We start from the raw sequence: 23,163 nt of genomic DNA, 5'->3' as shown, positions 1-23,163 counted from the left end.
AGGTCGTAGAAGGTTGAGGAGGTGGGGGAAATTAAGTCACTGGGTGTGTGCCGTTCCAGGAACACTGGACTCCAGCCCCTCCCTGAATCCTTCGCTCTCCTTTCTGGCTGCTTTAAGAGGTGTGTGAGGGGAGATGACAGACGAAAGAAAAGCTCATGATTCCTGACACAGGGGCCTTCCACGGGTGCCCACATATCTCTACCGCGATGTACCAGCGCACCAGAGGTCAGAAGCAGCCGGGCCAGGTGATCACAGACTGAAGCCTTTGAAACTAGGAGTCCAAGTAAACCTTTCTTCCTTCTAGGTTGGTGATCTTGAGTATATTTGTCACGGTGACAGAAACACTAACAGTGACCTGTCTTCTCACCCCTGCAAGTGTGTGGTGTACCTCACTCCACAGCACAGCATTTGGATGCTTAGCAATGTTCACTGAATGACTAAGCACCCTTAAAGTTTACGTAAGCCATCAGTTCATCTCTGAATCATGCCCCTGATGACCTTCAGAGGTGACTATAGCTGGGTTCACATATAAAATGCTTACATGGACTAATGGTTGCCTTTAAACTACTTGTTACATGCCCTTCCCTCTTACATGTGTCTCTGACCAAACAATGACATAGTCTCTCTTTTATTACAGCCCTGTAAGTATCTGTAGAAGAGGAACAAAATAATATCGGTCACTTCGGACGTTTACAGGTCCACGGCCCACTACTGAACACAGACAGTACGGGGCACGCAGGTGGGAGGCACTTCCCCTACCTGTGAACACTTTCTTCAAGCTTTTGCTGATCCAGATGTTGTCCACAGACTTGGAGCCTTGGGGATTCCTGGTGCTGATGTTGGTGAAGGTGTGAGCCGGGATCAGGTGGTAAAATTTTTCTCTCCTTAGGATATCATAATCACTGCTATCTGGCCCTTGTCCAAAATCCCCCAAAATAACAACATCTTTTTCTCCTGGGAATGGAAGGAAGAAAATCAAGAAGTAAAGAGCAGGCAGGAAGCAAAACCCAGCACTGGCCCTGGCCACTTGAGGGGACGGGGATCCCCCGGCCTGGACACTCAGGGTTGGGGCCACAGGCCTAGTTCTTGTTCTCCTGGTATTTTTTGTGTATCTACTGACTTTAAGCATAGGATAATTTGAAAATGAGGGGTAGTGTGAGACAGGAACACCCCATTCAGTCTTTCTGGGCCCTAAACTTACAGTGGAAAAAGGAAAAAAGACCTTGTTCAGATATCCAACAAAAGTTCAGCAAACCTTTACAGAGTGCCTCCTCAGAAGCTGCTTATGCAGGAGCCATGGATGAAGAAAACACAATCCCTGTCCTCTAGGAGCTCACAGTCTGATGGAGAGACAGAGGAAAAAACCACCAGGAGCAGAGGATAGGGACATACCCAGAAACAGGTACCAAGGGCATGTCGTACAAGGAGGGTGGCCAGGTTGGCTCCTGGGAGGTGCTGTCAGGACAATAAGGATGGGAGGAACATGTCCAGGAGCTCGGAGGAATGAAACAGTCTGGCAAATCCTCGAGTAGCTGGACGCTTCCAGAGTGAAGGTTTAAGAAGCCGGATGTGGGCTGGCTGGGCAGGTAAAGTGCCATCGGTCAAGCCTAGTGACCTGAGTTCAATACCCAAAAGTCACATCGTGGAAGGAGAGAATCGGCTCCGACAAACTGTATTCTGACCTCCATGAAAGAGAGGCAGGCAGCAACTACTCCCTGATTGGCAGGCATGTTCTCTCTGCCTGGGGATCAGGTCAGAACAATGAACCAGGAGAAAGTCTGGGTGTCTTCCCCTCACTCAGAGGGCAACTGAGAGCATCCATCGCCCAAAGTGACATATACAGTTTACTATCCTCATGTCATAGGCCATTTCTTAGATCCCCCCCCCACCCCCACCCCCCCCCACCCCCCCGCCAAAAGTTACTGCTGTAAATGATGCTGAAGTGAGAAATTCACTCAAGTATCTGTTTCTGCTTCCTGTTCTTAGTACAGAGGACCAGTTAAAAGTATGGTCATTGTTCATATTCTAGATGCTGCTGGCCTCATTGCCAGAGGCTGTTCCCATGTCAATCCTGCAATGTGAGGAATTACACTATCATCAACAGCAAGCATCCTCACTCAAACGATTTGGTATGGCTTCTTTCTATTTGTTTACATGAGTATGAACTGGTTATTTATTTTAAACCCTGAGTTATAATTCAGTACTGTGCTATTTACTTTGTTACTTCCTTCTTTCCAGCAAGGAGCTTTCAAGTTTTCCCCCATGTTGTTTCTGGTCTAAGTGTGTTCGTTCTTTGCGACCTGCCGAAATGCCCCAGAACTATCTGTATCTTTTCTAGTCTAGCCCCAGAGTTAGCCACTTCTCCAAGAAACCCCATCTCCTCCACCTGAAGGTGTGTTCAAAACCAAGAGCTGGTGCTGTGCAGACTCTTCTCCCCTCAGGTACTAAAGACTCACAAGCTCCTCATACGTTAAAGCTCAGTGACCCCCTGGTACATAGAGACGTGTCTCACGCCCCTGCTACAGACAATGAAGTCAAACAAATGTGTCATCAACAGTTCTGGTTTTCTCTCTCTCTCTCTCTCTCTCTCTCTCTCTCTCTCTCTCTCTCTCTCTCTCTCTCTCTCTCTCTCTCCCTCTCTCTCTGGTTTTTAAGGCATAGTGCAGTTCAAAATGGCCTGGAACTCATGATTATCCACAATTGGGATGATAAGCATGAACCACAATTTCCTTTCCTCTTTCTTTCTTTCTTTCTTTCTTTCTTTCTTTCTTTCTTTCTTTCTTTCTTTCTTTCTTTCTTTCTTTCTCTCTCTCTCTCTCTCTCTCTCTCTCTCTCTCTCTCTCTCTCTCTCTCCCTCCCTCCCTCCCTCCCTCCCTCCCTCCCTCCCTCCCTCCCTTCCTTTCTTTCTTTCTGTCTTACACACAGGAGACTGAATATGGTACACTACAGGTAAGGACTCTATCTAGCCCTCTTTGCTTATTACTTTGAGACAAGACATTCCTAAGTTGCCCAGGATGGCCTTGACCATCCTGTAACCCAGGTGGTCCTTTAATATGCATTGCCCTGTCTCAGCTTCCCACAATAGCTAGAAGAGTGGTTATGCAATTAACTCTACAGAGTAGCACTTCTGTGAACACAGCTTCCTGTCCCTGTCCTAGGAGAAAGGAGCTGGGTGACTATGGGCATCGCCACCTCTCAGCCTGGTGGCCTTAGGCAGGGCTTTGGTACATCACATGGAGAGAACAATCCATTTCCTGATAGCTGTTGTGAGACGTGGAAGATCTGAGCTCCCGTGAATACCTGGCACAGGATCTCCCAAGCAGCACAAGCCTCCTTCCTTCTCTCCTGGGCTACACTAACAAGGGTCTGGCAGAAATGACTGACTTGTGTGTAGCGGAGGTCTACAAAGAGAGGGCAGGGGCCAAGGGGCAGGACTGTCTCTTTGAAGTATTTTAGACATTTCTCCCACAGCCTGCAGGAAATGGAAGGGTTATGAAGTATTTCCCAAGTAATATGAGTAAGAATTCGAAAAGAACAATGGCCCCAGCCAGGCTCTGCTAGATTCCCAGGGTCAGGGCTGACCCTTGCAGGGAATTCACTGCAGGGGAGCCACAGGCCCAAGGGAAGGAGGTTTCTGTTGCACTCTGTGGGAGACACGTTAGAGAAAGCAGTTCATAGACAATGGCACGTCCACGGCCTTCAGCAAATTCCTTTTCTTCCGTGTGAGTATGCAGTCGGCTCAAGGAAAAGAAATCTAAAGTGAAATGACGCAACAGGCCAGCAGGGGGCACTTGTGTGCTACAAATGTTGCCCTCCTCCAGCAGGACCAGCCCACGAGAAGCCTCTCCTGCCGCTCAACTTCCTAACATACAGATCACATCCAATGGTACAAATCAGGGTGAGCCCGGACTATGTGGGGAAATCAATGCCAGTTTCTAGCAGGAAAACCAACTTGAGAGTATTGCTGATCACAAGCTATACCTGACCAGGGTCAATGACCAGTCACCAAGCCCTTACAATGTATCAGGTACTGCACTGACCATTTCTTGGACATGAGCATGTCATTTAACTGCCACCACTCCCATGAGACAGGTGATGTCACTGTCTCCTCCTTGTAGGTAGAAAGCTCAGACCCGAAAACTGAATAATTTGCCCAAAGTCATGGAGGTGGCCCTCAAACCCAGAATTTTTCACAAAGACTTAGGGAGGGAGGGGCCGGAGCTGCTGTTCCCCCGACACAGAAAACTCAGATCAGGGCCTGCTGCCCGTGCAGACAATGAATCGGTTCTGAATGGAGGAGTGTGGTGCGGGGAAGACCTGAATGAAGGCAAAAGCTAGCATGTCTACTGGCAGGAAAACCTGGGGTTCTGGGAGATTCACATATAAATGAAGGCGGCTTTCTGTGAGGTGCAGACCTGAGGATCGGTGGGAAAGGGCAGCTTGGCGAGCAGAAGGGAGGCTGGTGTCAGGGGTCAATCAGCCAGTTCTGTGTAGCTTCGCAAATGAAAACAAAGGCTCTTTTTGAATAGGCACATCCATATTTCTCACAACTTGTTCTTCCGGCTAAATGTGTGTCAGAGGTGACATGGCAGCAGCTTGCCCCTGAGAATGTGCAGCCACAGAAGCCCAAATTCTCCTCTTAGTCACATGCCTGGGTGGGCTCCCTAGTCACTGTTCCCTGAGTTCCTGGGAGGGAAGCAAGTGCTGGGCCAATTTCCCCAGAGCTTCCCTTGATTTAGAAAGGGCCAGAGAGGACTGAAATGGGTCTCCACTGAGGTGCACGCCTACCTGAGGGCCTTCCTACCAGACGCTGTGAGCAGTGCACCCTACTTCACACTTGCTGGGCTCACGGAGGGAGACCCTGTCCTCAAGCCCTGTTAGAGTGAAAGGAAGTTCTGTGGAAGGACAAGCATAGGATCCCAATTGGGATTGACATTCCAGACAAAGGCGGAAAGGCCTGGAGTTTGCAGATCAGATGCTTCTGTCTCTCTCTTTGGAAAGGCGGCTTTATCTGCCTTTGAGCAGAACCCTGCACTCATCGATTTTCCTTTGCTGCAGGCTGGAGCATTTCCTGAATTCGCTGGGTCACCAGTTAACATTTAACTGGGTATTAGTTACAAGCAGGGACATGGGGGACATGAGTCACTGTCCCTACCTGGATGTGTCAAGGCTGAGTCATGCTGTGGTCAATCAGTAGTCCCTTGGCAATGTGGAATCTGCCTGAAGTTTTCTGACAAAATCCTGAGCTCTCCCTGGAGACCAGAGGGTGAATGGTATCTGCTTAAGGCAGAAAAATTATGAACTAGCACCTTTCTTTTCTGCATCTAAGAGGTAGAGATGAATAGAAATGTCCACTGATATGAAAAGGTCCTAAGCCATCCTTTTAATAGAGACTAGCTGTGGGTGAAGAGTTTCCCACACAATTACTTGTTGGATGGGATATCTTAGTTTAAACTGTTTTTCAATTGTTTGTTCAACTGTTTTTCAGCCTGAACATTTATCATTTAAGTAGAATGCTGGTCAGAGTGCTGGTCATATTCATAGTGCACATTAGTGGAAGTAACCCAAGAGCCTACCAACACATGTGTGAATAAACAATAAAATATGGCATACACAATAGAATATTATTTAGCCACCAAAAAGACGGACCGTCTAATACATGATACAACACACTAATCTGGAAAATACTAAGCTAAGTGAGAAAAGCCAGACACAGAGGGAAAATACCATGTGATTCTCCTTAAATGAAGCATGTTGTCAAATTCATACACACAAAAAGATAATTTGGTGGCTGCTGGACACTGAAGGAACAGGGATCAGGATTTAGTGGATATAGCATTTCAGAAGGAAAATGACAATATTCTGAACATAGGAGGTGGTAACAGAAGCATAACAGTGTGAATGTACTGAATGCTATGGATGAATTTACTAATCTTCATAATGGCAATTTTTGTCTATTTTACTATAATAAAAAAGCTTTTAAGTGCAAAGTTATAACTGGAAGAAACATTTCTATAATTAGTTATTTACTGAATCTCCTACTGTGATGGGACAAGTTTGACCAGAAGTCTAGGAAGCCAGGAGAGCAGTCAAGACTCAAGAATATGGGAAGGGTTTCAAGATCTCCAGATGCAATTCTTTCACCTTGTCACCTCCTGTTCATCGTTTACAAGGACATGTGCAGATCTGCAGGTGGTACTGTGGGAGCCCGTTCCGGGGTTCCTTGTGGCTTTACCCAGCAGGTCCGAATAGAGGATGATCAGGACCACGGGCCTGAGTGCAGGTGTCTGAGATGGTCTGCACTTGGCTGTGCTGGGGGAGGAGGTCTTTTGCTCCACCCCTTGGCGTCTCTATAAAAACCCTGGGCCAGAGACAGTCGGGGCCCGTTGGAATAGGTTCCAGGCCCTCTCGAGGCTATCCTTTATTTTCTATCTGTTTATCTCCGCAAGATTCTCCGCTATAAATACTTCTATCTAATATTTCCTGCTGCTCGCACTCAAGAAAACTCTGGGAAGCTGTGGGGGTGGTGGGTAAACGCCCCACAGAATGGCGCCATGAACAGGGACTAAAGAAAAAAAGGGACTAAAGAAAGGGGAAAAAAGGGACTAAAGAAAGGGGAAAAAAGGGACTAAAGAAAAAAAGGGACAAAAAAAGGGGGGACTAAAGACAAATGAACAGGGACTTAAGACAAAGTAATAGGGACTAAAGATAAAGGAAAATAAGTTTTATTACAGAGTTTTTGGTGAAAGTGCTGAGTTAGCCCTGCCAGTGGAAAGGCATGCCGGTGTTATGGAATATATATATATTTTTATATATATTTTTTGGGAAGGCAGGCGTTTTATCCTCGAGAGAAAAGGAAAGCGGACTGGAAGGATGTCCGATGCTGCAGCGAAATTCTCTTCTGTCAAAATTTTCTATCTTCTATCCCTTTCTCAATTTCTATCTGTGATAAGTATAAGATATAGGGTAGTAATATAGTTTAGGAAAAACTTAGAAGTATAAGATTGTGTAGGAAAAAATAAGTAAGGCAACTAGACAGAAAAACTCAATTTTCTAACTTTGGGGGCTTTGAAAGCAAACTGGGGAAAAAAATCTTTCTTTGGGCTTTTCGGGTAGTAAAAAAGCTCTTCTTGGAGCCTGAAGCAAAAATGGGAGTGTAAGAAGTCAAAGTTCAAAGTTGGGAAGTTTTGGGAAAAGTTGGTCTTTCTCCTGGGGGGAAAAATCTTTCTCTTAAACTATAAAGCTTTTCTTGAAAAATTTTGGGGGAAAAAACTCTCTAAAAAGCCTTAATCTTTCTCAAAAGCTCTTAAACTTAAAAACTAAATTTGTCCTTCTGGGAGATGACAAATTAGAATCACCTGAAGATATTAGTATGGGGACCACCTGTGATTAGCTCTAAGGGAAAACAACAAACTTAAGACAGCAAAACCTCTCTAAGTTCTTTCAAGCTTTAACAATCCTCCCTGCAATGCAGGAGGCTGGAACAAGTTTCTAAAAACCCCTTCTAAGCTCTGTCTCTTCAAGCTAGTAAAAGACAGTGGGTCAGAGTACCCTGAGGGAAACGCTTGGGAGAGTAAGGGTGGAGAGCTACAGAGAGCCCAAAGGGCAGCAAACTTTACCTGAGAAAAGCAAAAAAGTCAAGCTTTTCAGTTAGAGCCGAGCTGAGGCAGCAAAGGTTCTGAGTGAGCATTTCAGAATGAAAAGGTGCTCCTAATCGTCCTATGCAAAGATTCCCTGAAACTGTTAGCATTGTATCCTCGCTTCTGACCAAAAACCCAGAGGCGACTGGCCAGCGTCTCTGAGTTGGAGTGCATTTCGGGGATACTAGGGTTCCTGCGTTGTAAACTTCCTGGAGCACAGAGCTGAGGCAGGAAGGTGCAGGACCCAGGGGAAGATTGCTAATGAACAAACAAAGCTAAAGCCGGTGAGAACGGCACAGTTATCCACTCTCCTACAAGTCCCAGGTTTATAGGTCCACAACTGCAAAAAGAAATCTGAGAAAAGCTTTCCTATCAGAGAAAGGACCTTTCTGGGAAAACAGTAAAGCTGAACTGGGTCTGAAGCAGTCGTGCTGCAGAGTCAGAATGCTGTCTGGGGAAAGAGCCCAGCCAGGGCAGAACAGAACTAACCAGGAGTAAAGCTTTCTTTTCTGTCAGAGAAAGCACCTCTTTGAGAAAAGCTTTGTTTCAACTGACTCCCGATGAGATGAGGGAGTGTAGCCCTGAGGGGTGATTGCCTCTGGCATAAGCTCTGTCCTTGAGCACCCAGACAAGCAAATGCAACCCACTGGGGGACTGGGCCAGGTAAAGGCCTGATGAGGCAAAACACCTGTCCTAATGGGAGTTTAGAAATGGCAAAAACCACCCTTGTTAGATTTTCAGTCTGTACGCAAACCACACAGACCCCGAAAACAAACGGACAAAAAGCCCCTACCTTCAGTAGCAGGAAAAGCCGCCACTGTAGTGTCGGAAACTGTTTCTGGGGTAGAGGGGATAAACTGAGACCAAACTGGATACTGTCAGGGAGAAATACTCTGAAGAAACAGAGGGAACAGATTCCTCCCCAGAAAATGCATGACCTGACAAAGCTGCTCGAGTTTGAGGCAGTTTCGGGGGAGAGAAAAAGCCCCTACCTCCAAAAGCAGCTAGCAGAGGTACAGAGCTGCAGACAGATACCTGAAGCTCTGTATCTGGGGAAGGGAGGAACAAGCAAAATGAGAATAAGATCAGTGGGAAAAAATCTCTGAAGGAGCTATGGAAAAGCTGTTGCAAATGATCTTGTTTTTCACTGACTGGCTAAGGCAAGCACAAGCCCCGAGGAAAGTTGCTATCAGAAATGCCAGCCTCAATGCGCGCTAACGAGGCAGGTGTGGATCTGATCCGGGGGCCAGTGTCTGATGAAGGAGAGACACCTGTTGAAGCCAGCAGAGGAGAATAGAAACCTCCCAATGTGCCATAGCTAAAAATGTAAAATGCTTGTTCAAATCTCCCATTGCAAAAGCAAAAAACTTTGTTCAAACCTCCCGGGCAAGAATTTGTAAGCAAGTCTGGTAAAAGAGAACCAGTTGACTCTCAGACCCAAAAAGAACTATGGGAAATGAATGATATAAGGAAAATGATATAAGGGACTGATATGGAACTGATATTATTGACTGATATAAGGGAAAGGCATTCTGGGAAAGGTAGTTTTTCCACTAAAGATAGCGACATTGCCCTGAAACACTTTTGTCAGCTCTAAAATTAAAATACAGCTTTTAAAAATAAGGAGGAAAATCGTCTAAGAGTTTGGGTGTCAGTTCCAATGAAAAATTGAAAGAATATGGAACTAGGTGCTTCGCGGTTTGGGGCTCCGTTGGTAAAATGCCTTATTTAGCCTAATAGCTGTGCAAAGTTTTTACGGTAATTGGATGACAAAAAAGCTACCTATAAGAGCAAACGAGTCACTTTAAAATCCTTAAAATACCACATAATAGCTGTTCAGTTTTTGGCAAAGAGCTTGACAGCAGCTAAATATGATAACTTCACCCTCAGCATAAAGTTTTTCAGTAGAACAAACCAAAAGTACTGCTGTGATAGAAACGTTTGTTTGAATTGAAGTTCTTAGGGGAGCTATTATGAATTTGGGTGAAGGGACAACCTCTAGTTAAAAACTGTTTACCGCTGACAGTGCATCTCTGCCGGTTCGAAAAGGCCCACTCACAACTTTGGGGTGTGGCTTTGTCCTGAGAATGTTACAATCCCCTAACAACAAGTATCACAACTCTATAATAACACTCACTAAATCCCAGTGCTTTATAACAAAGCTAACTATAAACTGTAAACTTTAGAAATGATGTACGTACTTCCTGTCTAGTTAAGAGAATCTTTCTAATAGAGATAGTGATAATAATTAAAAGTAAGAAGTAGAAAAATGAAAATAAGATGTGAGTTTGTAGAAAAATTGTCTTGTTAGATCTGTGTTAAGAAATCTTAGGTGTTTTGCTAAGTTAGATATATGCTAATGGTAGCCTATATAAGTTTGTAATATAGATCTATAGAGTTCCTTTAAGAATATAAGCTTGTAAGAAGTATCTAAGGTAGTCTTAAGACATGTAGTAATAAGTTTGTAAGATGCTAGTTGTAAATGTAAGTTTAAATAAGAAATAAGATGGAATGAATATAAGTATATAAGAATTAATAGGAAATATATTTGCTAAAGTAGTTCTATAAAGTATAAATAAGTAGATGTTAATATGTGAGTTTGTAAAAATGTGTAATGTTGAGTGAGTTCATGCTTAAGCACATGTTATGTGGGTTTGTAAAGTGTAAATGTTAAGTGTGAGTCTATTCTTAATGTATATGGTGAAAACACCTGAGACACAGGAGAATAGTGTCCTAGTAGACTGCTAAGTAGGCAGTCTGAATGGTTTCAAAAGCTCCAGAAGCCGCTAAGAAGCTAAGAATGGCGGACGCCAGAACCAGCACAAGGCATCCGCAGCTGAGATCTGTGGAATATCAACGCAGCACAGAAAAACCTGAGCTAACAGCAAAAACGGTGCGGTTTAAAATATTACTATAACTAAAAAGGTCTGTGAGAACAAAAGTTGCAGAGACGCTTGTTTGAACAAAAATTAACTGCAAAAAGTTTTGGTTGAAAAATGTCTCTTCATATTTGGAAGTGAAAGCCTGATACCAGAATTTATTTCCTGTTTGAACTTTTTGAACTTAAAATGAGATAAAATTACAAAAAGATTTTGGTTATGGATTTCTCATATTTGGAAGGCTAGTACCAGAATTTATCATTTGAATTTTAAGACTTAAATGAAACAAACCATAGAGATTTCATTGCAATGGGACAGTTTTGAGTAATGACCTAGGAACGGTTTTCTGGAATTGGGTTAAAAATGGAACTGTTTAAACGAAGAAATGTATTTCTACTTAGAATCAAGATGCAATTTTGTGTATGCATATATGCTTTATTAACTGGAGATTTATGAATTGTTTTGTGGAACTGTTTATGTAAAAATGGAATTACTTATTGAACAGGTTTTGTGTTACAAATGGAACTGTTTAAACAGAAAAGTTTGGGTTTTCTAACTAGGCTTGAGATTTTGCTTAAAAATTATAAAGAAAAGGAGGAGCTATGAGATTGAATTATGTTCGCAGAAACCTATTGATATTAATGCACCCTGGCTTTGTGGATTTAAGGAAATGTTTAAGTTTGATGTGAATACATCGAAGTTTTTCCTATGTTCTGTTAACATGAAAATTCAAATGACTGAGTTAAAGTTGTAAGACGGAGAAAATTGTTAACTATATATAGCACCATATATGCTAATTCTAATGGTTCTGTTAAGAGTTTGCTTTCAGTTGTAAGATTGAAAGAATTGTAACTATGTATAGCAATATTTATGTCAACCTGTTAATGGTGATGATGAAGCTAAGGGATTCTTTAAGTTTGTAGTTGCCTTAAGAGTTTTTGGTTTAGAAAGGGCTTGAGGCAGCTAAGACTGCTGTGGTCACCTTGGACCTAATTCAAAAGAGAAATGCCATCTATATCATCCTCTACTCCCATACTGGGAGGTGTAACAGCTATGGAGATTGCTGTAAGCCATTAATAGTTATTTTTTTATATATTAAGAAGGGGGGACCTGTGGGAGCCCGTTCCGGGGTTCCTTGTGGCTTTACCCAGCAGGTCCGAATAGAGGATGATCAGGACCACGGGCCTGAGTGCAGGTGTCTGAGATGGCCTGCACTTGGCTGTGCTGGGGGAGGAGGTCTTTTGCTCCACCCCTTGGCGTCTCTATAAAAACCCTGGGCCAGAGACAGTCGGGGCCCGTTGGAATAGGTTCCAGGCCCTCTCGAGGCTATCCTTTATTTTCTATCTGTTTATCTCCGCAAGATTCTCCGCTATAAATACTTCTATCTAATATTTCCTGCTGCTCGCACTCAAGAAAACTCTGGGAAGCTGTGGGGGTGGTGGGTAAACGCCCCACATGGTACCACGAGAGGAGTAACTCAGGATGTGTTGTCACAGGGGAGGAATATCGCCACTTATATTCCAGGAGGCTGACAGACCACATTGCTGACAACTTGGCACCCACTGGAGAGTCCCTCAGACACAAAGGTGGGATACACCATCCATAAGAGCAGGGAGTGTGGTTGCCCCTGGGTCCATGACTGCTGGCAAGTAGCTGGGCTGAGGTCAGAGAGATGCCTGGAAAGAGGAACCACTGCCTGCCCTGAAGGAGTAGTGCCCAGCCACAAAGAAAGGGAATCCCTACCTTTCAGTGTTTCCTGTAGCGTTAGTGCAAAGTTCAACAACCGGTGGCCATCACTGTGATTCTTGATTGAATTCTCAGCCCCTGGAAGGGCCAGGGCTGTCAGCTGAAGGTTAACCAGGGTCAGGTCATTACTTCCCACCTGGGTAGAAGAAAACACAGCAAAAGGAAAAAGCTTAGATACTCATGTTTCTTTTATCTTTTATAGCTGATTCATAAATAGCTTCATCACACAGTTGATGATGGTAAACAGAAGCAAAGCTAGCTCAACACGAGGTATTTTATTTTAGATTCCTTTACTCTAAAGTCTACCACTAACGCCCTTCCAGCCTCCTACCTCTTCTCCTTCAGATCTATAAAACTTCACCTATCTGGAAGTGTTAGAATGTTTGTGAACCTTCTGAGCAATTGCAAGCAAGAAGGAGGTGTCTCCAGCATCTAGATGTTACAGACCCAAGGCTGTTATCCACAAGGCTAGCCTGAAGTTCCCCACCCGTCCTCTTTGTTCCTTTGGAACCAACTGTGTGCTAACATCCACTTTAATCTTACTTCCTTTGTAAAAAGCTCACCAACACTAGGCAGAAGATATAGCCAGAGCCTGGGCCCCAAGACGACTCTCGTGGTCTTAAAGTGTGTACATATAAGGGCAGTTTATCTCCTGGGCAATCATAAACATTGCTCAGCTGCTCTGCGTTTAGCAATTCTGCCTTTTCAACTGTCATGGCAACAAACACTAAACACTTCTGAGAAAGGATGAGTGTAGGGGCCCCAAGAAGTGGAGAGTGCCAGTCTTGTCTGTAGGTGTGTCCCCAGTTCACCATCATCGCACCCACAACTGACAGTTCTACAACTGCTGTTGTCTCTGCCAGAGAAACACCTCGAGACTCGGACTGGGACATGCTGCCTGTGAGGATAAGCTCTCTGTGTCCCAGACCATGGGCCCTGACTTGAACATGACTTGAAGAACAAGAAGTCAAGGGCTGGGCTGGGTGCCGGCTTCAGATGACTTGAAGCCGTCAGTCTTGATGCCACGACTAGTAGACTTCTTATTAGCCTATTAAAAAGTAGTTTGCCTTTTAATGTTAACTAAAAGCAGTGTTTTACAAGTTGTTTTTGAGAGGTGCCAGGTATGGTCACTCACTCTAATGCCAGCACGTGGGAAGCTGAGGGGATAGGACTGGGAGGTTCACTATGTAGGCCACATAGAGAGATTCTTTCTCAAAAAATAATAATAGTTCTGAAAAAAATACCATATTGCCTTTTAGTTACATGAGCTGGTTATGGCTGCTGTTCCAGTAAGAGTCAGGACAAGTCATGTGTCATCAAAAGTTAAGTGTAGCCGGGCGGTGGTGGTGCACGCCTTTAATCCCAGCGCTCCGGAGGCAGGGGGAGACGGATCTCTGTGAGTTCGAGGCCAGCCTGGGCTACAGAGTGAGTTCTAGGACAGGCATAAAGCTACACAGAGAAACCCTGTCTCAAAAAACCAAAAAAAAAAAAAAATTAAGTGTAATGCTAGGTTTAAAGACAATCCTGGCCGACTCTTGTGCCATGTGTGCAGACAGGACCTCATCAACACGGCAGGACGAGGGATGGAAGGAGCCACGGAGTACCACAACAGACACATCTGTATGTGAGCATACACTAATCCCATCATCTCTGCAGCTACAAATGCAAGAGATGACGCACGGGGCTTATACATCCCATGGCACACACTATCCCCAAGCCCCGCCTCCTGCTAGAGATAATGATGCTGGGCTCATTTGCTGGGGAGCACATGGAAAGAAGGGGTCTCAATGTCCAATAGAGAATGCGCGAACTGGCTCTTGCAAGGGATCAAGCTGCCTGACTTGGAATTTACAGTTAAGCAGAGATGAGGTTCACCGCCTCTGTAGTGACCTTCTGGCTTCCTCTCCCCTGTGCTGCCCAGCATCAAAGCATTTTGGTATTCAGGAACACTCCCCAGAGGCATGCAGGCCACTGAAGGATGGCACTCCGATCCACCTGCCTACCTGCTCCCAGACATGGCTGATGTGGCTTCTTCGTGGGCAAGGACATATATGGAGATGCCAATGACCAGGGCCCCTCAGCCCAGAACTCCTTCTGGATCCCACCTCCAATCCCACAAGTCTTCAATGGGCCCCTTCTTCCTGACATCTAAACAATGAGGCCTGAGGGGCAGCTGAAAAGGAGGGGCTCCTTAGGGCAGCTCTGCCAAATGTGGCCATTCTGAAACTCCCCACTAACCAGCACCAGGCAGTTAGGACCACTGCACACACTAACCAGTACCAGGCAGGTAGGACATCACTGCACACACTAACCAGTACCAGGCAGGTAGGACATCACTGCACACACTAACCAGTACCAGGCAGGTAGGACATCACTGCACACACTAACCAGTACCAGGCAGGTAGGACCACTGCACACACTAACCAGTACCAGGCAGGTAGGACATCACTGCACACACTAACCAGTACCAGGCAGGTAGGACATCACTGTACACACTAACCAGTACCAGGCAGGTAGGACCACTGTACACACTAACCAGTACCAGGCAGGTAGGACCACTGCACACACTAACCAGTACCAGGCAGGTAGGACCACTGCACACACTAACCAGTACCAGGCAGGTAGGACCACTGCACACACTAACCAGTACCAGGCAGGTAGGACCACTGCACACACTAACCAGTACCAGGCAGGTAGGACATCACTGTACACACTAACCAGTACCAGGCAGGTAGGACATCACTGTACACACTAACCAGTACCAGGCAGGTAGGACCACTGCACACACTAACCAGTACCAGGCAGGTAGGACCACTGCACACACTAACCAGTACCAGGCAGGTAGGACATCACTGCACACACTAACCAGTACCAGGCAGGTAGGACATCACTGCACACACTAACCAGTACCAGGCAGGTAGGACATCACTGTACACACTAACCAATACCAGGAAGGGAGGACATCACTGTACACACTAACCAGTACCAGGCAGGTAGGACATCACTGTACACACTAACCAGTACCAGGCAGGTAGGACATCACTGTACACACTAACCAGTACCAGGCAGGTAGGACATCACTGTACACACTAACCAGTACCAGGCAGGTAGGACATCACTGTACACACTAACCAGTACCAGGCAGGTAGGACATCACTGTACACACTAACCAGTACCAGGAAGGTAAGACATCACTATACACACTAACCAGTACCAGGCAGGTAGGACCACTGCACACACTAACCAGTACCAGGCAGGTAGGACCACTGCACACACTAACCAGTACCAGGCAGGTAGGACCACTGCACACACTAACTAGTACCAGGCAGATAGGACCATGGTACACACTTTGGAAACAGTCTGGGCCTTATCCCAGAAGGGCAAAGCTTGAGGTGTGCCTGATTTTAATAAAGGTGATTCCTGTCTATCATGTTTGGGCACACCATATGAATTAGCTTTCCACTTTTCTTTCTTCTCATCATCTATTTGTCTGTCTATCTATCTATCTATCTATCTATCTATCTATCTATCTATCTATCTACCTACCTACCTACCTACCTGTTTTTGGAAGGAATTTTGCTATATTGCCTAGGATGGTCTTGAACTCCTGGGCTCAAACAATCTTTCTGCCAAGACAACAAGGGTTTACCACTCCTTCTGGGTAACTGTCTTCCTTCTTGCTGTGGGTTAGATTTCTCTGTAGATAAGAGTCCCTCAAAAATCCCCTCACTCCTGTCCTGTAGAAAGTCACCTACTGTGAGAGCTTCCAGAATAGGTAATGATCCTACTCTAAGAGAAAAAAATCAAGTGAGAAAGATGTGACTTCTCTGGGTCACAGTGTTACAAAGACTTCCTCTTTGGAAGGAACAGGATTTCTGAAATGACAGAAGCACATACCTTGAACCTGGCGAGGAATGGATTCAGACCCACAGCCTTCCCATGACCATTGCTGGGTGAGCTCTCCTGCCCGGGGATGTCCCTCAGTTCCACACTGGCTGCTGTGTCCCACAGGAATCCAGAGTAGCAGGGACCCTGCAGTGCAGATGGAAACAGGGTGTTGGTACCAGGTTCCTAATTCCGACAGGCACACAGCATAGGGAAGGGCAGAGGGGCCAGACACAGAGCAGCAGGCTCTGCTTACAAGGTCTCTCAAGGTTGCTCACACAGGGTGTTTCTATAATGAAGAACACACCTCCAAGCCACAAGACACCTATCACCAGTACCCATTGCAGAGTTTTACTCATGGCCAAGGCTGCCTGACTCTTCCCTTCATGGAAAGAGGTAAAGGAGGTATAAGCCAGGCCCAGGATCACTTTTTGAAGCATCACATGCTACGAGGTAGCAGCTCACATCTCCATTTGACAGATGAGGCCACTGCTGCTCAGAGAGACTGAGTAACTTCCCTAAAACCCCACAGCATAAGTGCCAATATGAGGGTTCAAAGATAAGACTCTGAGGGGGGTGGCAGGTATGCCTTGTTGATAAGCGACCACTTACACAAATGGTGCCTAGTACCTAGTCACTTCTCAATTAGTATTTGCCAGATGAACAGAAGTCAGTGCTTGTGGCAGTAGTGACTTGAAATTGAACAGGGGCTCTCGGCAAGTGGACAGGGATTCAGCAAACAGACAGGGATGCACACAGATCTGAAGTCTGGGCCGGTGGGGAGGTGCAGACAAACTTGGGGTGTAGTGGGACACAGTCCTGGGCCCCCTTCTGGCTCTGGGAATCAGAGAAGTAGCTTCCATGCTGTCTGCTTCTGCCACTGCTTCTGGGGCCTTGCCGAACATGAAAAGCATCCATCTGTCGGCTTACTCCATCTGTCGGCTTACTTTTTACTCCAGCTGAGCCGCTGCTGGCCACCGGGGCATTCGTAAGTGTCTGACCCCAGGGGCAGATCAACAGGCCACCAAGCCAGCCAGCAGCGCTTGTCACCGCTCCTCTTTGCTGAAGTAACCCTGGCCACCTCTGAGCAGCTGCTGTCTTGCGTACAACTTCAGCTCACATCCCAGACCGACATTTGACAGGCATACCTCCCTTGAACAGGTGTGCTTAGGACAGAAGGAGGGGGAACGTGAATGTGAGCCTTTTATGGTGTGCAAGACCTCCTTGCCCATCACTAAAGCACGCACTAGTTTAAGTATGGTCGCACCTGGGTCTCAGTCAGCTGTGTCCGGGAACCAGGGGACCCAGGCAAGGCCCTCAGGGTGACTTAAGACTCATGAAGAAAGAGAGAATGAAGTCATTACGGTGGGCTCTGGAGTTGAGGCTGTTTACTGTTCCCCAAGGAGAAGTTCCAGAGCAAGCTTCCTCAGGCATCACTTATGTCGTCTGCCTGAAAAGCACCCCATCCCCACAGTCCTCCAGGATATGGGAGGAAGGGGTCTCCTGGGAGGACTCCTTTCTGATGGTGCTCCTCAGGCCTGATTAACACACACCCAGCTTCTCGGGACCTTTCTCATCCCTACACTTCTTCCTTCTCACTGTGGCTCTGACCCTCTCCCAGGCACCCTTTCCAAATATGACTTAGGTGGCCAAGATAGCCACAGCCATAGAAAAGCACTTATGCCAGAGATAGCTCGTTGGACTCACAGTAGATTGCCACTTCCAATCACAAGGGTCTGCCTTGGGGAAAATCGTTTCTTCCTATGTCTCTCTGCTTTCTCATTGTAAACTGCCCCTCCAGTTGGTACCTGGATATGACTCCAGGGCTCAGAGACACAACAGCTGTCCAGCACGTAGACTATAGGTTCATGCCCATGGATAGATGATGTTTGACTCATATTGTGTTGAAATATAACTCTTGGATCTATCTTTTTGTTTCGTTTTGTTTTTTGAGATAGGGTTTCTCTGTGTAGCTTTGGAGCCTGTCCTGGAACTTGCTCTGTGCACCAGGCTGGCCTCAAACTCACGAGATCCGCCTGGCTCTGCCTCCCGAGTAATGGGATTAAAGGCGTGCGCCACCACTGCCTGGCTTGGATCTATGCATCTTTAAAATTTAAGAAATTGCACCTACTATTAATCTGGGTGACTTAGACCCACTGAACTCATAATACTCCATGATAAGAGGTGGCCGGGCCCAAACATGGCTGCAGCCTGATGCTGGCAGGGATCCCAGTCCAAAGCCACCATCACCTAAGGGACATCCCACCAAGCCCTTGTCCGTGTTCCATCACTGAAGCACCCCAACACTCACTATCTCCTCCTACACTGGGGCTGTCCTGGGAACTGAGGAACGGGCTACTGCCCATGGTGCAGATAAAATAAGCCCTCATTGACTGCACTCTGATGGCCTTGGCTCCCCTCCTAAAGGAGCATGAGCTGACTTGTTCCACATAATGGCTGTAAACTTAGTGAAAGGGGCTGGGATACCGAGAAGTTCTTATAAAGAGTGGTCACAGGTAAGGCTGGGTTGCTGTGTCTATTTTTCTCACATATATATGAATAACCTCTCATGAATGATTTGCTCAATGAATGAATGAGTGAGTGAATGAGTGAATGAAGATGAATGGACTCTAAGAGTCACATGAAATTTCCCTACACTGTTATCTATATAAAATGCTTAAACAAAAATAAATAAATAAAGCAAAGTGACATTATTTTTTTGTGTGGACTGAAAGGAAGGTCCCTGGGCTACATTCTGAAAACCAAATGAATCCCATGTGAGTTCCTTTCAGCCCACTGTGAACTCACTGCCCACCGCAAGGCTGTTTCCACCCCCGAAAGAGCAAACCCAGAGAAAGGAGTTACGTGCACAGTTTTCAGCAGTCACTGGAAAGAAGAGGGGCTTACAGTCGATACTAATAAATGGACAGATAACTTTAATCTAGTCTACATTAATAATTTAAGAGCCCAAATTACAAGTGTACATCACGTAAATACAACTCCTAATGTTGTAAGCAGATGGGGCATATGAGAACCTTAAAAACATCTGCATTGGTGCAAAGATTACACAGATGTTTCTGCAATTCAAGTGATTGTAAGAAATAGTCTTAAAAATCTAAGAACCTAGGCTAGGGAGATGCCTCAGTCAGTAGAGTCCCTGTCACACAAGCAGAGGGACCTGAGCTCAGAGCCCAGAACCCACCTAAGAAGCTGGACACAGTGACCTGTAAGCCCAGCACTGGGGCAGAAGGCAGAGACAGTGGATCCCTGACGCTCACTGACGAGCCAGTCTGAATCTCTGAGCCTTCAGTTCATTGATAGACCTTGTCTCAAGAAAGTAAAAGGTAGAAGTCAATGGAGGAAGATAATTGATGGCAAACTCTACCCCCCAGTCGCCCCCCAACACCCAAAACCAAAGAGCTTGATGATATAAATATTCCAAGGTGGGTAGTTCAGGCGTGAATATATGAGAGGATGAAAATGCTCATATGCAGATCCACCCATCCCTTTGGGGACGATAGAGAGGGAAATCTCAACAGAGCTCTTCCAGGAGTCTAAGTTCCACCTCAGAAAGCAAAGCTTTCCTGCGTGAACTGAGGTGGTCATGAATTCTCAGAGCTGTGACAGGAGGATTACAAGGACAAAGGACAGACATACAGATGAACACAGAGATGCTTTGGCCCCAGACAGGATTTCTCTTCCCAAGATGCTAAGCTCCTGTTTCTATCTGGGCAGGAATACACCCCTGATCAAAATATGAAGTGAGGCCTAGGGAATTGGAAATGATCAAAAGTTAGGGCAGATATGTGAAACAGGACCAAGGATATTGACAAAGAAAAATTTAAACTGCCCTTGATTTGGGGAAAATACTGTGTTTAAATACAAAAATGGGCAGGTAGGGGTACCTTCTGAAGCTGACTCGAAGGCTTCTCAGCAATCACGGACCTCCAGCATCCTCGGGACCCCTTCCACTTCCGGATGTTGGGCAGGATTGGCTGGTTTAGCTCTGTACAGAACTGTAAAGACAGAACACAGGTCAGTGTGTCTGTGTCCCTGTGCATGGCATCCTTAGAAACTAGACACAGACGATGCTGAGTCACCACACAACAGTCGAAGACCAGGGATGAAGGTCAGCAGGTCTTCAAGAACACAGGGATGAAAATGCATGGTTTGTCTACTGCAAAATAAATGCATAAAAATTTAACAAAGCCAAAAAGAGGGTTTACAAAGATCCATACAACTAAACTAACATCGCAAATTAGAAAGCAAATACTTATCATCTGACAAGCCATCAGCACCTGAGGATCCTCTGTTCAGAAAAAAATAGATTCTCTGTATCAATCTAGCCTAAGCATTTCAGAAAGATCTGTCGGAGCCCTCTACAAACCGTGACACCAGTGGATACAAGGTCCCAGGAGCACCTGGATGAGGATCAAACCCAAAGGAGTGTCTTTGCTCCTCAGAGCTTAGCTTAGAGGGGACAAAAATGACCCCATCTTAATTCTGCCCCAGCAAACTATTCCATCTGTGTCTCCTCAGCTCCAGGTGGCTACCACAGCCTGTGTGTATGAACACGGTATGCAGGGCTACTTTTATTTCTTTTCTCTTCTTCTTCTGAGATAAAATCTCACCATGTGGCCTAGTCCAGCTTCAAAGTCACAATCCTCCTGCTGCAGCCTCCTAAGGGCTGCAGATTAGTGTCCACCACAGCATCTGGCTCAGAACTTGCTTATGCACATTCTGTGTCAGGGGAACAGCACGGCTTACCACTGAGGCAAACTGAAACAGCACGGGCGGGTTGAAAAGTGACTGGCTGCACCGTCCAAAGACCAGCTCCTATACCACACTCCTCTGCGGGTGACTTTCGAGGAATCCCAGTATTTGTCAGATTTGGGGCCAGTGTCCAAGACAGTCCACCATTTGATGCTGTCCCTCCCCAGTGACACCCTTTTGTCCCTTGACACATCTTACAGCACACAACTCACTTATTTGTTCATCCGCTCCCAGTGTACAGAGTGTTCTTGACAGGCTTTTGTGTGTGTGTGTGTGTGGTGTGTGTGTGTGTGTGTGTGTCTATATGTCTATGTCTGTGTGTGTGTCTGTGTGTGTGTCTGTGTGTCTGTATCTTGTGTGTGTGTGTGTGTGTGTGTCTATATATGTATGTCTGTGTGTGTGTGTCTATATGTCTATGTCTGTGTGTGTGTCTGTGTGTCTGTATCTCGTGTGTGTGTGTGTGTGTGTGTATGTCTTTGTCTGTGTGTGTGTCTGTGTGTCTGTATCTCGTGTGTGTGTGTGTGTGTGTGTGTATGTCTTTGTCTGTGTGTGTGTCTGTGTGTCTGTATCTCGTGTGTGTGTGTGTATGTGTGTGTGTGTGTCTATATGTCTATGTCTGTGTGTGTCTGTGTGTCTGTGTGTCTGTATCTCGTGTGTGTGTGTGTGTGTGTGTGTCTATATGTCTATGTCTGTGTGTGTCTGTGTGTCTGTATCTCGTGTGTGTGTGTGTGTGTGTGTGTGTGTGTCTATATGTGTATGTCTGTGCGTGTGTATGTCTGTATCTGGTGTGTGTGTGTGTGTGTATGTCTTTGTGTCTGTGTCTCGTGTGTGTGTGTGTGTGTGTGTGTGTGTGTGTGTGTGTGTGTGTGTGTGTGTATGGTAAAGCATCGGTGTGTAGGAGTGCACACATTCATGCATATTCAATGATGATTCCAAAGGACGGCATCTGGTCTCACTCCTTTGAGACAGGCTCTCTCATTGGGCCCCAAGCTAGGCTGGCAACCAGCAAGCCTCAGCAATCCTCCTGCCTCGGGGCTGGGTTACAGGCACACACATGGTCATGGCCACCGTTTCGTGTGGCTGCTGATCTGAGCTCAGGTCTGCATGCTTGCACAAGTGCTCCTGCCCACCGAGCCACCTCTCCAGCCCATACTCTTCTGAGTGCCGTATACTTCTGCTCTCCTGAGCTGCCTATAGTGTCAGCTTAAACCACCATATGGAAGGCAGCAAAACCTGTCGCTCTGGTTCAGAATTATCTCCCAGGGTTTTCTGTTACTGCTGGTACCTCTGCATTTTGAGACATGGTCTTACTATACAGCCAGGGCTGGTCTGAATCACTCTTCGGCCTCTGCCTCTAAGTGCTGGGATCACAGGTAAGTGGCGTCACTCCAGGCCTTGCCTGAGCTCTGAGGCGCACTGCTAACTCTAGGCTCTTTCACATTCACGTAGAATCCTCCAGCCCTGCTTAAGCATCTACTTTCTCTTGTCCCAAGCAGCTGCCTTCTTCCCCTCCCCAGCCTGTGTCTCTGGGTTCTCTGCACTCCTTTCCTCCTAAGCGCTCCAATTACTCCTCATCCTCCCTGGTCCCATCTCTCCCCAAGCCCGGTGATTCTGCTGTCACCTGGGTGTGAAGTATCTTTTGCTTCCAGTCCCACTGTTGGGGCCTCTTTCAGATCCCAGTCTCCCTCATGGGGACACTGCATAGCTTCTAAGGAGCTTCTGAGCCTGTTATCATCTGCCTCAATCCATCCACCAGATACAGTGGAGCACATCGAGGCCCCATCCTATGGTTCTTGTGAGTGGTCTGAAGAACAGCGGCATCACCATCACCTGGCAGTTACTAGAAATTCTCTGAGAGCCAGGCAGATCTCTGTGAGTTCGAGGCCAGCCTGGTCTACAGAGAGAGTTCCAGGAAAGGCTCCAAAGCTACACAGAGAAACCCTGTCTCAAAAAAACAAAAACAAATTAGAAATTCTCTGACCACATTGTAGGTCTGCTGGATCAGAGACTCCTGTGTGGGGCCCAGTGATCCACTTAGAGTAATTGGGTTTGAGAACAGCAATGGCTGCCTCAGTTGGCCCAAGCCTCGAGCCTAGACTCTGCAGCGCTGCAGACAACCCCACGGAGCACCTCGCCTGGGGGAAGCTCCTTTCACACCCTCTGGGCAGCACATAACCACACAACTGACGGCCAGGAGGCAGACTCCAAAGTTCTGGACTTTGCTTACGCTGTGACAGAGA

General features: G+C 46.3%; 1 protein-coding gene across 1 annotated transcript in view; it reads right to left on the bottom strand.

Annotated features, from left to right (window-relative positions):
- The window catches only part of Eepd1 (endonuclease/exonuclease/phosphatase family domain containing 1), a 117,252-nt gene that overhangs the window by 2,265 nt on the left and 91,824 nt on the right, over positions 1 to 23,163 (bottom strand). The window contains exons 4-7 of the mRNA XM_006991675.4: positions 20,056 to 20,166; positions 16,163 to 16,297; positions 12,263 to 12,401; positions 760 to 954 (exon numbers count right to left, since the gene is read on the bottom strand). Of these exons, the coding sequence (XP_006991737.1) occupies positions 760 to 954; positions 12,263 to 12,401; positions 16,163 to 16,297; positions 20,056 to 20,166 (580 nt within the window). The remainder of the gene's footprint in view (positions 1 to 759; positions 955 to 12,262; positions 12,402 to 16,162; positions 16,298 to 20,055; positions 20,167 to 23,163) is intronic.

This window comes from Peromyscus maniculatus, chromosome 7, assembly GCF_049852395.1.
Source record: "Peromyscus maniculatus bairdii isolate BWxNUB_F1_BW_parent chromosome 7, HU_Pman_BW_mat_3.1, whole genome shotgun sequence".
In the NCBI taxonomy this organism is placed as follows: domain Eukaryota; kingdom Metazoa; phylum Chordata; class Mammalia; order Rodentia; family Cricetidae; genus Peromyscus; species Peromyscus maniculatus.
The sequence above is the reverse complement of the archived record's forward strand: the minus strand, read 5'-3'. Positions and strand labels throughout refer to the sequence as shown.